Source organism: Caloenas nicobarica, chromosome 2, assembly GCF_036013445.1.
Source record: "Caloenas nicobarica isolate bCalNic1 chromosome 2, bCalNic1.hap1, whole genome shotgun sequence".
NCBI classification, from domain to species: domain Eukaryota; kingdom Metazoa; phylum Chordata; class Aves; order Columbiformes; family Columbidae; genus Caloenas; species Caloenas nicobarica.
Window position 1 is genome coordinate 104,978,534 of NC_088246.1, and position 11,516 is coordinate 104,990,049.

General features: G+C 46.2%; 1 protein-coding gene across 1 annotated transcript; it reads left to right on the top strand.

The window, feature by feature from the left end:
- The first annotated feature begins 8,233 nt into the window (after positions 1–8,233).
- CBLN2 (cerebellin 2 precursor) lies at positions 8,234–11,297 on the top strand. Its single transcript, XM_065629743.1, has 3 exons — positions 8,234–8,596; positions 10,706–10,825; positions 11,100–11,297. The coding sequence occupies exons 1-3, from the start codon at positions 8,234–8,236 to the stop codon at positions 11,295–11,297; spliced, it is 681 nt and encodes a 226-aa protein (XP_065485815.1).
- The last annotated feature ends 219 nt before the right edge of the window (positions 11,298–11,516 follow it).

Here is an 11,516-nt window from a genome sequence, read left to right on the forward strand (position 1 = left end):
TTTTCAGGGACATTCAATTTAGTAGACGCTAAGATGACAGGGATAGGTCATACTTCATAATGCAATTGTTTAAAAGTAGCAGAGAGCTGCCATTGCATCTGTTGCCATGGTTTGTGAGGTTATCTCTACAGTCATAACAGCTAAAACTTTTTTTTGATAAAAGCTTTCGATTCTGGAAGTGAACAATGTAATGTTGTACTGATGCACAATGACTGGATCTGGACTGGCTGTGTTTCCTGGTGATTTCAAAGGAGACAAAGATTGCTATTCAGAACTATTTCTAATGAGGCAAGAACAGAAGTATTCACAGACCTGAGAAATCTAAAGGGGTATGAAATTTTGTCATAAGTGGTGGACCTGAAACAGAGCAGCACAGAGCTGTGACTTCAGTGAGGTACCTGTAATTCACACCAAGGATGTAGACTCCTTGGATGGATGTAATTTTTCCAGCATCTTAGACAACATTTCAATAGACAGTGGCTACTTTAGATTTTCTTTTACACCCATCCTAGATGAAATACTGTTTTCATAGGCTGAGATCAAATTGGAAGTGTTATTTGGATGAGGAATTCTAGTCTCCCTCATTTCAAAAAAATGAAGTTATACAGGCAGCGTTTTCTTTAAAATGTCTGACAGCAAATTTCACTGAAAAAATGATATTTTGGTATGTTGGGATGTCACTGTTCATACATCCATTCTAGTAAACTGTTAAATGTACAGACACATAACACATGGGCCTTTATTCAGATACATTAGTCTAATTATCAGTGAAAATCGTGAACTATGGCGGAGGAAAAGTGAAAAAACATGACACAAAAGCTGAAATAAATACACATGACCAAGCCATCAACAACTAGAGATTTTTTTTCAGGACCAATGAAAGAAACCAAGATTCAAATCTTTTGGGTCTCTTAAATGTCAGCAGAGTTCTCAGCAGCCGTGTGCTGTGGCAGAATGAGCATGTACAGGTGACCAAATAGTTTTAATTCTCTAAAACTATGAATAGTCTCTTGGTTACATCACAGATTTATTATTGCAGAAGAAAAAAATAATTTTAAAAAGACTGAACCTAGCTGGTTTTGCTCCCTACCAGAATGGTTATGGCTCTGTATAATGGCTAAGATTTCCAAAGCAAGTAGTGGTTTTTATATTCCTATTTTGTGAGCGTGCAACTTGAGACAACGTACAAAGGCCTGCTTACAGTGCAGCTGTTTTCTCAAAAAAAAAAAAAAATTATGACTCTTTCAAGCAGAATCAAAAAATGAAGCAGCAAAAAACTGAGACAGAGAAATGTATGAAAAAGGCTTATAGATTTCCTTCTGTGTATGTCATTACAAAGACAGTCTTCTATAGCATTTCTTTTCAAATCTGATTTTGTATTCTGAAATGCTAATTTCAGAACTAAGTAAATGAAAGCATTAATAATGTGATCTTCTATCCATGCCATATATTTTTATTTCTGTGGATTGTTTTCAGAAATGTCAGAGCCTTCTCTACTAACACAAATTATCATGCATCGGTAAAAACACGCAATTCAGAATAATTTTGCTTTCTGCTTAGAACTGGAAGGCCTGCTTTGAAATGTGGTTGAACAAACTACAGGAGCTAGGTAATGCAATTGAAGGTTGTGGCATCTCTTTGTTGTATTTCAAAGTCCCATTTTAAGATTCTCTCTTCTGAAAATGAACAGTCCATTCTCAGTTTTAAATCTCACATTTGTGTGACATTTTATAGCAACATCTCACCTGTGGCAAGCAAGTCAGTGCAAACAATATTGTTTAAAAACACTAGTTTTTCCCAGCTCTCATATAGAACTAACACATAGTATCTATATGTACCTAATATATACCTATAGTATCTAATATTTATGTAATATCTCCCTATATAAGATCTGTAATACATATATTTAATATCTATAGTGTCTAACATCTATGAACTTCTGAGAACTTTATATATATTGGCAATGATTCTGAAGGGATCTTCTGAAAGGAAACTTGCAAATGTGCTATGCTTGTAACAACTTATTGATTAGAAATTTAATTTAAAGTCTTCAGTTTCTGAATTCAGCTGGGAAGCTCAGAGAGAGGTTATTATGTGGATGCATACTTTTTTTCAGGTGCGAGAGAATAAATGAAGTCTTTAATTCTATTAGATAGGAGTTACATTTTAAAAATAGGTTTTCCTTATTTAAAAGATCAAGTTTGTATGAGTGGGAAGTGCATACCCAAAACTTAGGCACACAGGCAATGCTGAGTGTTATGTATAAAAGAAAGAAGTATTCGTACTGTCCAAGCCCCATGCTTGGCTGGCCTTATGTTGAACACTCTCCCAAATGCCTTTTTCTTTTTACACAAAAAATGTTCAGTCTTCGGAAGGCATGCTGGGTTGTTGTCATCGTTTATCTAGTTAAAAGTTGTTATTCTATGAAGATGGAATTCAGAGGTGCAGAGGTGCTCAACATCATTATAGAACAGTTTGTTCTGAGGATGCACCAGGCCTTGGAAGCTGGACGTAAACATTGAACACGCAGACCACATAGACGACTGAACATTTCCGATTGATATAGGTTTAGAAAAAACAAGCTCTCTGCACCAATTTATTGTAATGATATGACACCTTCATCTCTTAAATTCTCCCAAGCAAACCTGAATGGCCTGAAAATGTGTTGGTCACAGAGGCTGACGACAGCCTATTAGAAAAAAGGCACTGCAAAAATAACTGTCATCTCAAAAATGATTAATCCCCTCTCCTCCTGGAGCTGAAATTCCATGAAATGAGAGGGGTTAAACAGAGTATGGTGGCATGTTGTTAAGTGCTAGTCACTTCACTGCAGAGGCTATTTGTCAAATGTTTCTGGTAGAGTTTGTAAGGTAGTGGCATTACAACCTTGTCTTAGAAGAGTGTGTTTAAATACCACTATACAACCATATGTAAGAGTTCTGGTACCACCACAGTTATGCAGTATTCATGTATGTTCCATCTCTATGGGGTGTACAAGGCTGTATTTCACAATATTTTAATAAAATAATTTTCACACAAAAATGTTATTGAAGACAAGCTTTGACAACGGTTCAACAAGTTTGCACATCTGCGGAAAAAGTAGCATTATCAAACTATCTGTGAATGGTAAGATATGACATTCAGAGATCCAATCTGATATTAAACAGTACTAAATCAGAGCTCTATGATAAATTACATTGCAATAAAAATATTCTAATGTCTTATTCTTTTTTGTTATATCATGCTTTCACTATTTATTTTAAAAAATCATTAGAAATTAAAGATATTTTATGGAAGAAAATAAAGTTTTATGTTCCAAAACAGATTGTGCTCTTGGGTTGTTCTGATATTTTTACATGAACAAATAAAATATTCTTGAAGAATTACATCTGTTTCTTTCAATGTGTAAAATATTATGCAAATATTTCTGAAATATATCAGACTGATATTCCACATGAAGATGGGTCATGCAAAATCTTCGGTCTATAGTTCTGAAATTTCTATGACGGGAGGCCCTTTGCAATTGAGAGCTGACACCTTGGAAACACTTATGGTGAATCTTCCTATGCAGGAGAAAATATAACTGCCTTTGTTGATGTGTGAGACGCTAAGAGTCAGGGGCTAGAAAAGAAAACTAAGTATCTCTGTGAATTAACTCTAATTTATTAGGTATTTTTTTCCTTGTTGTGTATACTTGAGAATGTTGTGCATGTTATCAACAGACAGTTATGTATTCTTGGCTGTAGCTGATAGTTATAAGGAAATCTGCCCTGGTGCCCTGATAGGGTAGAGAATGAACTGCTGATTTGAATTTACAAAGCATTTTTTTAGTCACACTGATGGTCATATTTAACACAGAGGTTGCTCTCACAGGGGGTGGATATACCTCAGTTGATTTATCCATGACTTGTGGTTAGTATGGAGGTCATCACTGGGTAGGTACAGAGACTGCACTTTCTCTACTACCAGATTATATTTCAAATGTAAGTCCCATTTGTTTATGACTTACAGTAAAATTGTTTTTTAAAGGCCACATAATCCATGAAGACTTTGTTTAACAATTCAAATGGTATCCTATTTAATAAATGAGGACTCAGTCTTGTGCCCTGACTGATCATGGAAGTGTTTTTGTGTCCTTGTCACAAACTCATCCTAAAATCAGGGGCAGACAAAACTATGTTTCACATCAAATCAGCATTTTTTCTTTCTCTGTATTTGTATATGTAACATCCAAATAACACATGAAATATCTGTGAAATAATATCAGAAGCAGATATGTAAGTATTGTCTTTTGGAAAGAAGTATCCCATTTTGTTAGGCATTAATGTAAATAATGTATGGGAAAAGCTTGGGAGCTGCTGATCAAAATACTTTTCTGTTGATAACTTGATTTAGTAGATAAGACAAAAAGCTTTTCTCCTTGAAGATGTTGGATTAAATGAGTTCAAGGTGAGTACTAGCTTAGGGAAGGCTCCAAAGAAATAAGTGGTTTCATTTTTTGTAGAACTTCAACAGCATCAATTTCCCTACATTAATAATTTCAAAATCTGTATTTTTAGATTGCCACTCACAAAAGAAATGAAAGATACTTAAATACTTCCACCAGCTACATAAGTTAATGAAGGCTGCAGGTTTATCTCATTAAGGACAGTATTTTATTAGAAGTAACACATGGAACTGTTTTCTAATAAACACTGTAAAGGTCATATAATTAGATATTTTATTATAAATAAATATTCTTATTTTTAATTGACCCTTTCCATTCATTCTATACTGATTTTTACTGATAGTTCTTTTGCTAGTGAGCTATCCAAGGACGAGGGGTTTAGGTATATATGGGATTCATCCCTTGCATTGAAAGCAAGAAAAGATTTTATCTGTTTTTCTGTGGATGCACGTTGGATTTAAGAGCTTTTCAGTTCCCTTTAGTTCTTATGCTCATCTTTCTTGAAGGAAGCAAGAAGTGATGATGTGCCATCATTCCCTCACCACCAAGCACAATGTTGCAAGTCACATAAAACAGGAAACAAATCTTTTGGTTCTGCTTTCATTCCTTGTTTATACAACACAGTCATAATCAATGAGTAGTTTGATCTAAAGAGAAATAACAGCAGCTCCCCAGTGTACCAGATCCATGCAAGATTGAGTGTTGATGTCTTCTGGAGGAATTTCTGTGCTCCTTTTCACTGTCTTGCAGAATAGGCCATGCCTTACAACCACAGACTGGTTGCTGCTCTGATTTCTGATACTTTTAATGCACTACACTTATCAGCTTTCTACTCTCATCCTTCTGTGCTTGAATTCAGGAAAAAGACCATTAAACACAAGTATTTCAGGCTTAGTTTAAAATTCTCATTTGAAATAAGGAGCTATAGGTTAGGAATTCCCTGCACACTGCTTAGCTGTGATTTCAGGGCATGATTAATTTCTCGGTACAAATCACCAGGCAGACACCCGCAGGGGTTTGTTACTTGTGCTTGTAGCAGAAGATTGAAAGAGAGAAGTGCTCATTCATAGATGAGATCGTAATTTTACTATTGAGATACACCTGTAATATTTTCTCCATATCAAGAGCTACCGTTCAGATTTATATGCAGTTTTCTGGCATGTTCCTTTCAGATGCTGAAGTCTGAGTATCAGGATCCCTAGGAAACTGCCATATGCAACGAGAAAGTCAATTTGCAATGGAGAAAAATGCATTGAAAAACAATGCTTTTTCACAAAACTTCATTGGCAGAGCTTTGCCTTACCCTCCTTCGCATTGCTGCTAGCCTCTCAGCAGCAACCACACGAACCGAGATAAACGACACATTTGGAGCCAGTTACCTGATGATAACCTTGACTGTGACATACATCATCATTACCGCTCCGTAAGGAAGGAAGGACCCGCGAGCGCCGCGCGCCCGGGCCCTGCAAGCAGCGAGAGGGGGCGGCCATACAGTCCCTCGGCTCTGCCCTTTGGGATTTTCCCTCCCGCCCTTGCCGGGGTGCCAGCCGCCCTCCCTCCCCTCCAGTCCCCGGCGGCCCCGCGGTCCAGCCCGGCCGGCTCTGCTGAGGGCGCGCCGCCCCGTGCCGCCGCCAGGTGGCGCCATGCGCCCGCTCTTGGTGCGGAGCCGCGGGCGGAGCCGGGCGCGGGTCGGGCAGCGGGTCCCGGGCCGGGTAGCGGGTCAGGCAGCGGGTCCCGGGCCGGGGAGCGGGTCCTGGGCCGGGAAAGAAACGTTTTACTGAAGGGGAGCCGCCGCCGAGCGCAGCGCGCCGCGGTGCGGATGTGCGGGCACGGGAACGGGGCTTTCCGAGGTGCGCTGCGCAACCTTACGGCCTGAAGTGCCCCTAACAACGTGTCCTTTTAGATTATCGTTGTTTTTATTATCATCATTATTAAAGTCTCTGAATTCCAAATAGCTTCCAGTTCATGATGCTGGACGTTTCGGCTGCAGCGCTTGCCCGTAAGCACTAGCGCGTCGGTGGCATGCTTGTACCGGGGTGTTTCAGCCGGACGGGCGCAAGCAGGAATACGAGGGGACGAGAGGATTCAGCTTTTCCCAGCTGCCAGTGACATGCTGCAGCGGAGCGCCCCGGAGACACCGTCCCCCGGAGCCCCGTGCCTCTCCGCGGCTGCCCGCGGTGTGCCGGAGTGCGGGGCCGGGACGCGGATCCAGGGCGCGGGGTGCCCGGCCAGGGCAGGGGCTGGGGTGCTGGGGTGGGGTTGGTGCCGGCGCCACGCTCAGCTCCCCTCCCGACGTCTGAATCCCTGCCGGCTGCGAGCGTGTGAGAGTGTGTGTGTGCGTGAAAAAGGGAGGAGGGAGGAAGCGGGGTGGTGGTTGTAGCGGCTGGCGGGCGGGGGGGGGGATTATTGGCAATGGGCGGGAGAGAAAGAGACGACTCCTGTTTCCTTTTCTTTCTGCCAGCGCAATCTCGGCTCATTTTCGCTAAGCAATACAAGTTCACGGACGAGCTACCCAGCCAGCCCTCCTCTCCCGTCATGGACCTCCCAGGTAAAAAGGCCGTTCCCCTCCCCGCCGGCTGTTCCTTTTTGCAACATACGATTTTAAATTATAGCAATAACAAGATGAGAGGTTAAGGCAGCGGGAGAGATGCCTCGGGGCAAGCGTAGGAGGGAATTCCCAGTAGCGAGATCTCAGGATGTTCTAGTGAGCGGGGAAAACTGAGATGCAACTTCCCAGGGAGAGGCCGGGTGAGATTTTGTCTCCTGCGATGTGTGTGCATGCCGGGGCGGGAGCCGGGGGATGTCTGAGCCAGCCGCTTCTTTCCCGAGAGTTTAGGCAGCTGCCGGGATCTGCGGCAGCGACGGTAGCCTGCCCTGAGGGACAAAGGGTTAGAAAGTACCAGGCGGTGCCCGGGCGCAGCAGCCCGCCCTGGGCTGGGAGGAGGGCGGCGGCGGCCGCTCCCAGAGCGCCGCCGGGCCATCGCCGCGGCGGGGACCCGAGTTCCGGGGTGTCCCGGCCCCTCGTGAACCCTAGGGATAGCGGGGCAGCTCCAAAGAAGGGAGGAGGGGGCATTAACGACAGCCATCATCATAAAATCGCCTATAGTAGTGGCTGGGGTGTTAGGAGACCGACATAAACCCGGCTCGCAGATGGCGTAAAAAGTGAGGCTGTGGAAGATAGTCGGGTTTTAGAGAGTCCGTCGGCTATGGGGGTGGAAAGGGACTGACCGAGGCGCCCACAAGGTACTCGACCGTGGGTTCAGGGAGGAAATCTGCCGCGCTGCCCCCTCCTCCCGCCTCAGTACGGCTGTACTTGAAGAGGGTGTTTCCCGAGTTATCAAGTACGGCTGCGGCTGCAGGACCCCCCGCTGCTGAGGGACGGGAGGGAGCAGACGCGAGGAGACGCCGAGCACCGACGTCTCTCCCAGACCTGTTGTGCTGGCTGAGGCGCCCGGGGCGGGCAGAGGGGACCCCGTGCCAGCGGGGTGCTGCCGGGCGGCGTGGTGCCCGGTTCCTCCCTGCCCGCTCGCTCTGCTTCACCGCCGCCTTTGCCCTTGCCAGGCTGCTGCGCGCCGCCCGCCCTCTGAGGAGGCTCCTTCGCCCTGCGCGGACGAGGCGGAGGAGGCGGAGGAGGAGAAGGGGAGGAAGGCGCGGCCCCAGCCGCCGCTGCCCAGCCGGCGTCCCGCAGAGCTCTGGCCGCAGGGCGCCGCGGCGGCAGCAGGCGCGCAGCCCCCTCCGCCTCCCCGCGCGCGTCCGCCCGCGGCGGCGGCGGCGCGGGGCGCCCGCATGGCGGCGGCGAGCCGGAGCGGCGGCGGTCCGGCGCTGGGCATGGGGCTGCGGCGGCGGGGGGCGCTGCCGGAGCCGGCGGGCGGCTGCTGCTGCTGCCTGGCGGCGGCGCTGCCGCTGCTGCTGCTGCTACTGCCCGCCGGGTGCCCGGTGCGGGCGCAGAACGACACGGAGCCCATCGTCCTGGAGGGGAAGTGCCTGGTGGTGTGCGACTCCAGCCCCTCGGCCGACGGCGCCATCACCTCCTCCCTGGGGATCTCGGTGCGCTCGGGCAGCGCCAAGGTGGCCTTCTCGGCCACCCGCAGCACCAACCACGAGCCCTCCGAGATGAGCAACCGCACCATGACCATCTACTTCGACCAGGTCAGCCGCCGCCCGCTTTGCCTTTGCTGCCCCCCACCCCCGCGCCGGCCGGCCCCTCGCCTCCTTGCGCGGCATCCCCGCCCCTAGTCCCCCGTGACTACACGCTTGTTTTCGTTCTTGGTCCCCTTCCACGTTTTAATCCTGACACACCCGCTCAAGAGCAATTTTACATCTGAAATCCCAAGAAAGAGTTGGGGAAGTTCTTTCAGGTGGCTACAGGGCTTTCCTGGAGTGGTGACGGGGGTGGGAAGCGGGTCCCATCGCCAGTACGGAGTGGGCTTTAACCTGTGAACCTGTGCCTCGGACGCTTGCGGGAACGCCTTGCAGCCGAGGATTGCCCTGGGCAGTCAGGGGCGACCCGAGGGGAAGGGTGCATATGCCCGCTTCGGTGCTCCGTCGGAAATTTACCGATGGGGAGTCGCCGGATCTGCCGGTTCCGAGCGCATTTGACGATGTTACAGCATCTCTTAGCGGGAGGGAGGGAGGGCTGAGGAAGAAGAGAGTGTTTCCCGCGTTATCAAACGAGGCGAACAATGTCCCCGGTGGGTTATAACAGAAAGGTGTTACCCTGCACGGCATACACTGGGCAGAGCAGCGGACAGCCACAGCCCACCCTGCTCATCCTGCCCCATCCCCGCCGCACTGCTTGCTTCCCGGAGCACAGTCCCCGTCCTTCCGTTTGATTTTTGCGATTACATTTACTTTTTTTTTTTTTTCTACTTTCTCTGACTCCTGGAGAAGGATTGCAGAGTCCGCCAAAATTAGCACACACAAACTGTTTTCTCTGGTTTGTTTTCATCTGTCTGTCTGCCTGTCATTCTTCTGTCTACCAGTCCCTCCTGTTGAATTTGCACAGCTCTTCCTCAAGTACAAGATCACATAAAGTCAGATCAGTAGAGGAAAAAAAAAAAGAGCTTGCTTCATTTATAACGTATTTTAGAGGCTTTACCCCGCAATGCTTAGTACTCAGGAGTTTGAAGGCATTCCTTCCTTAGTGCTCCCACAATAACGATTATTTTTTTTTTTTCTTTCTTGGAAACAATAGAGTTCGGCTATTTGTGAGGAAAGACTCAGGATTTGGGGGGGGTTTGTTTATGATCTTTTTTCCCTCGTGCTTTGTATTTTTCTTCATCAAAACAGAGATTTTAGCCTGCAAAGCTGAGTGTGATGGGCAAAGCGGAGCAGCCGGCTTGGGCTCACCCACTTGCCACACAGGATCCTCATGGGGCCATGGGTTTTCACCCCTCATTACCCGTGCCTTTTGAGCCAAATCAGGCTGCCCATCGCTGGAGCCTGGAAAGGAAACGAGTGGATGAGCTTGAGCTGGATCCCCGTCACATCAGTGGGCTCTGCACCGCCAGCGACTGCGGGGATAGAATGTGGCTGCTGCTTCCAAGTCAGGCTTTGCACATCTGCCAGAGGACACCACTCTTTCTCTTTTTTCTTTCTTTCAAAAGTCATTGAAATAAATGACAAATTCAGATTGTTGTCAAGGAGGAAGAGCAGGGCCACCCCAGGCACCTGAGGAGGGTGTGGGCCAGGCAGCACAGCTCTCCAGAGGGACAGAGAAGCACAAGCTGGCAGATGTTGCTGTTGCTGAGCATCCTGTCTTTTCCTTTGCCCCTCTTTGCAGCATGATTTTAGTTTCATATCCTATTAAACTCAAGAGCAGGTCTAAGTTCAGTAGTGCTAGCTAAAAACCACATATTTTCATTATGAGTGGATGAGTTTCAGTGGTTTTTTCCTCACTTCTTTCCCCTCCCTCCTTTCCTTCCTTCTACTTCCCCCCCATCCGCTTCTGCCACCTTTGCTTTATTGACAATCCAGTGTGAACATTTGCACTTCATCTAACAGGCTTTGGAGATAATTTTTGCGTAACTAAATCGTTTTATGAACTGTGATGCTTTCTAAATGCCTCTGTAACTTGGCTGCTTTCCCCTGCAGTGCACTTTTAATTGTGCTGCAAATGCCATTTTGGCTAGGCTTTATATTGGTCAGGGAGCTCATGTCAGATTTTCACTGACGGTTTTCTAAGGTGGGGTCTGATTTCTCTTTTTCTCTCTCTCCTTTTTTTTTTTAAAATGTTTTCTTCGTTTGTTTACTTTCCAGGTATTAGTTAATATTGGCAACCATTTTGATCTTGCATCCAGTATATTTGTAGCACCAAGAAAAGGGATATATAGTTTCAGTTTCCACGTGGTCAAGGTCTATAACAGACAAACCATCCAGGTGGGTTGTGATCTAAAGAAGACATTGTCTTTCCTTTTTTTTCCCAAATGCTCATTTCTAGACCCTAAGGTGCATTTACAAGAGCAGCAAATGAAGAATGAGACTGTAGGTTATTTTAATTAAAGGGATCTCTGTGCATGACAGAAATCACAGATTGCCTTAGCTTAATTCAACCCTGTTTCTAACCTGTGCAAAACTTTAGTGATGTGTACAGGGCAAAAAAGTCATTGAGAGTATTGAGAAAACTCAAATTCTCTCTCTTTGCACTTTTTAGGTAAGTTTAATGCAAAACGGCTACCCAGTGATTTCAGCTTTTGCAGGGGATCAGGACGTCACCAGAGAAGCAGCCAGCAATGGGGTCTTGCTCCACATGGAAAGAGAAGACAAAGTTCATCTGAAACTGGAAAGGGGCAACCTCATGGGAGGGTGGAAATATTCAACCTTTTCCGGCTTCTTAGTATTTCCACTATAAAAGAAGGCCAAATAGGAGACAGATCCATGAGCCGGAGCACGGATTCAGTCGTTAACAACATCCTGAACTTGGCAGCACATGACAATATTTCCAGTCACTCCGTCAGACTGTCACGGTAGAAGAATGATAACCTTCTAAACTCCAATATTTGCTTTGAGTATTGACAATTCCTTGGGAACCTGCGCCTCTAATTAGTTTTAGACGACAGTGATCTTTAGG

Coding starts and splice junctions, on each gene's coding strand:
- CBLN2 (XM_065629743.1), top strand. CDS start 8,234: ATGGCGGCGGCGAGCCGGAGCGGCGGCGGTCCGGCGCTGGGCATGGGG. Junction 8,597..10,705: donor TGACCATCTACTTCGACCAG/GTCAGCCGCCGC, acceptor TTTACTTTCCAG/GTATTAGTTAATATTGGCAA. Junction 10,826..11,099: donor ATAACAGACAAACCATCCAG/GTGGGTTGTGAT, acceptor TGCACTTTTTAG/GTAAGTTTAATGCAAAACGG.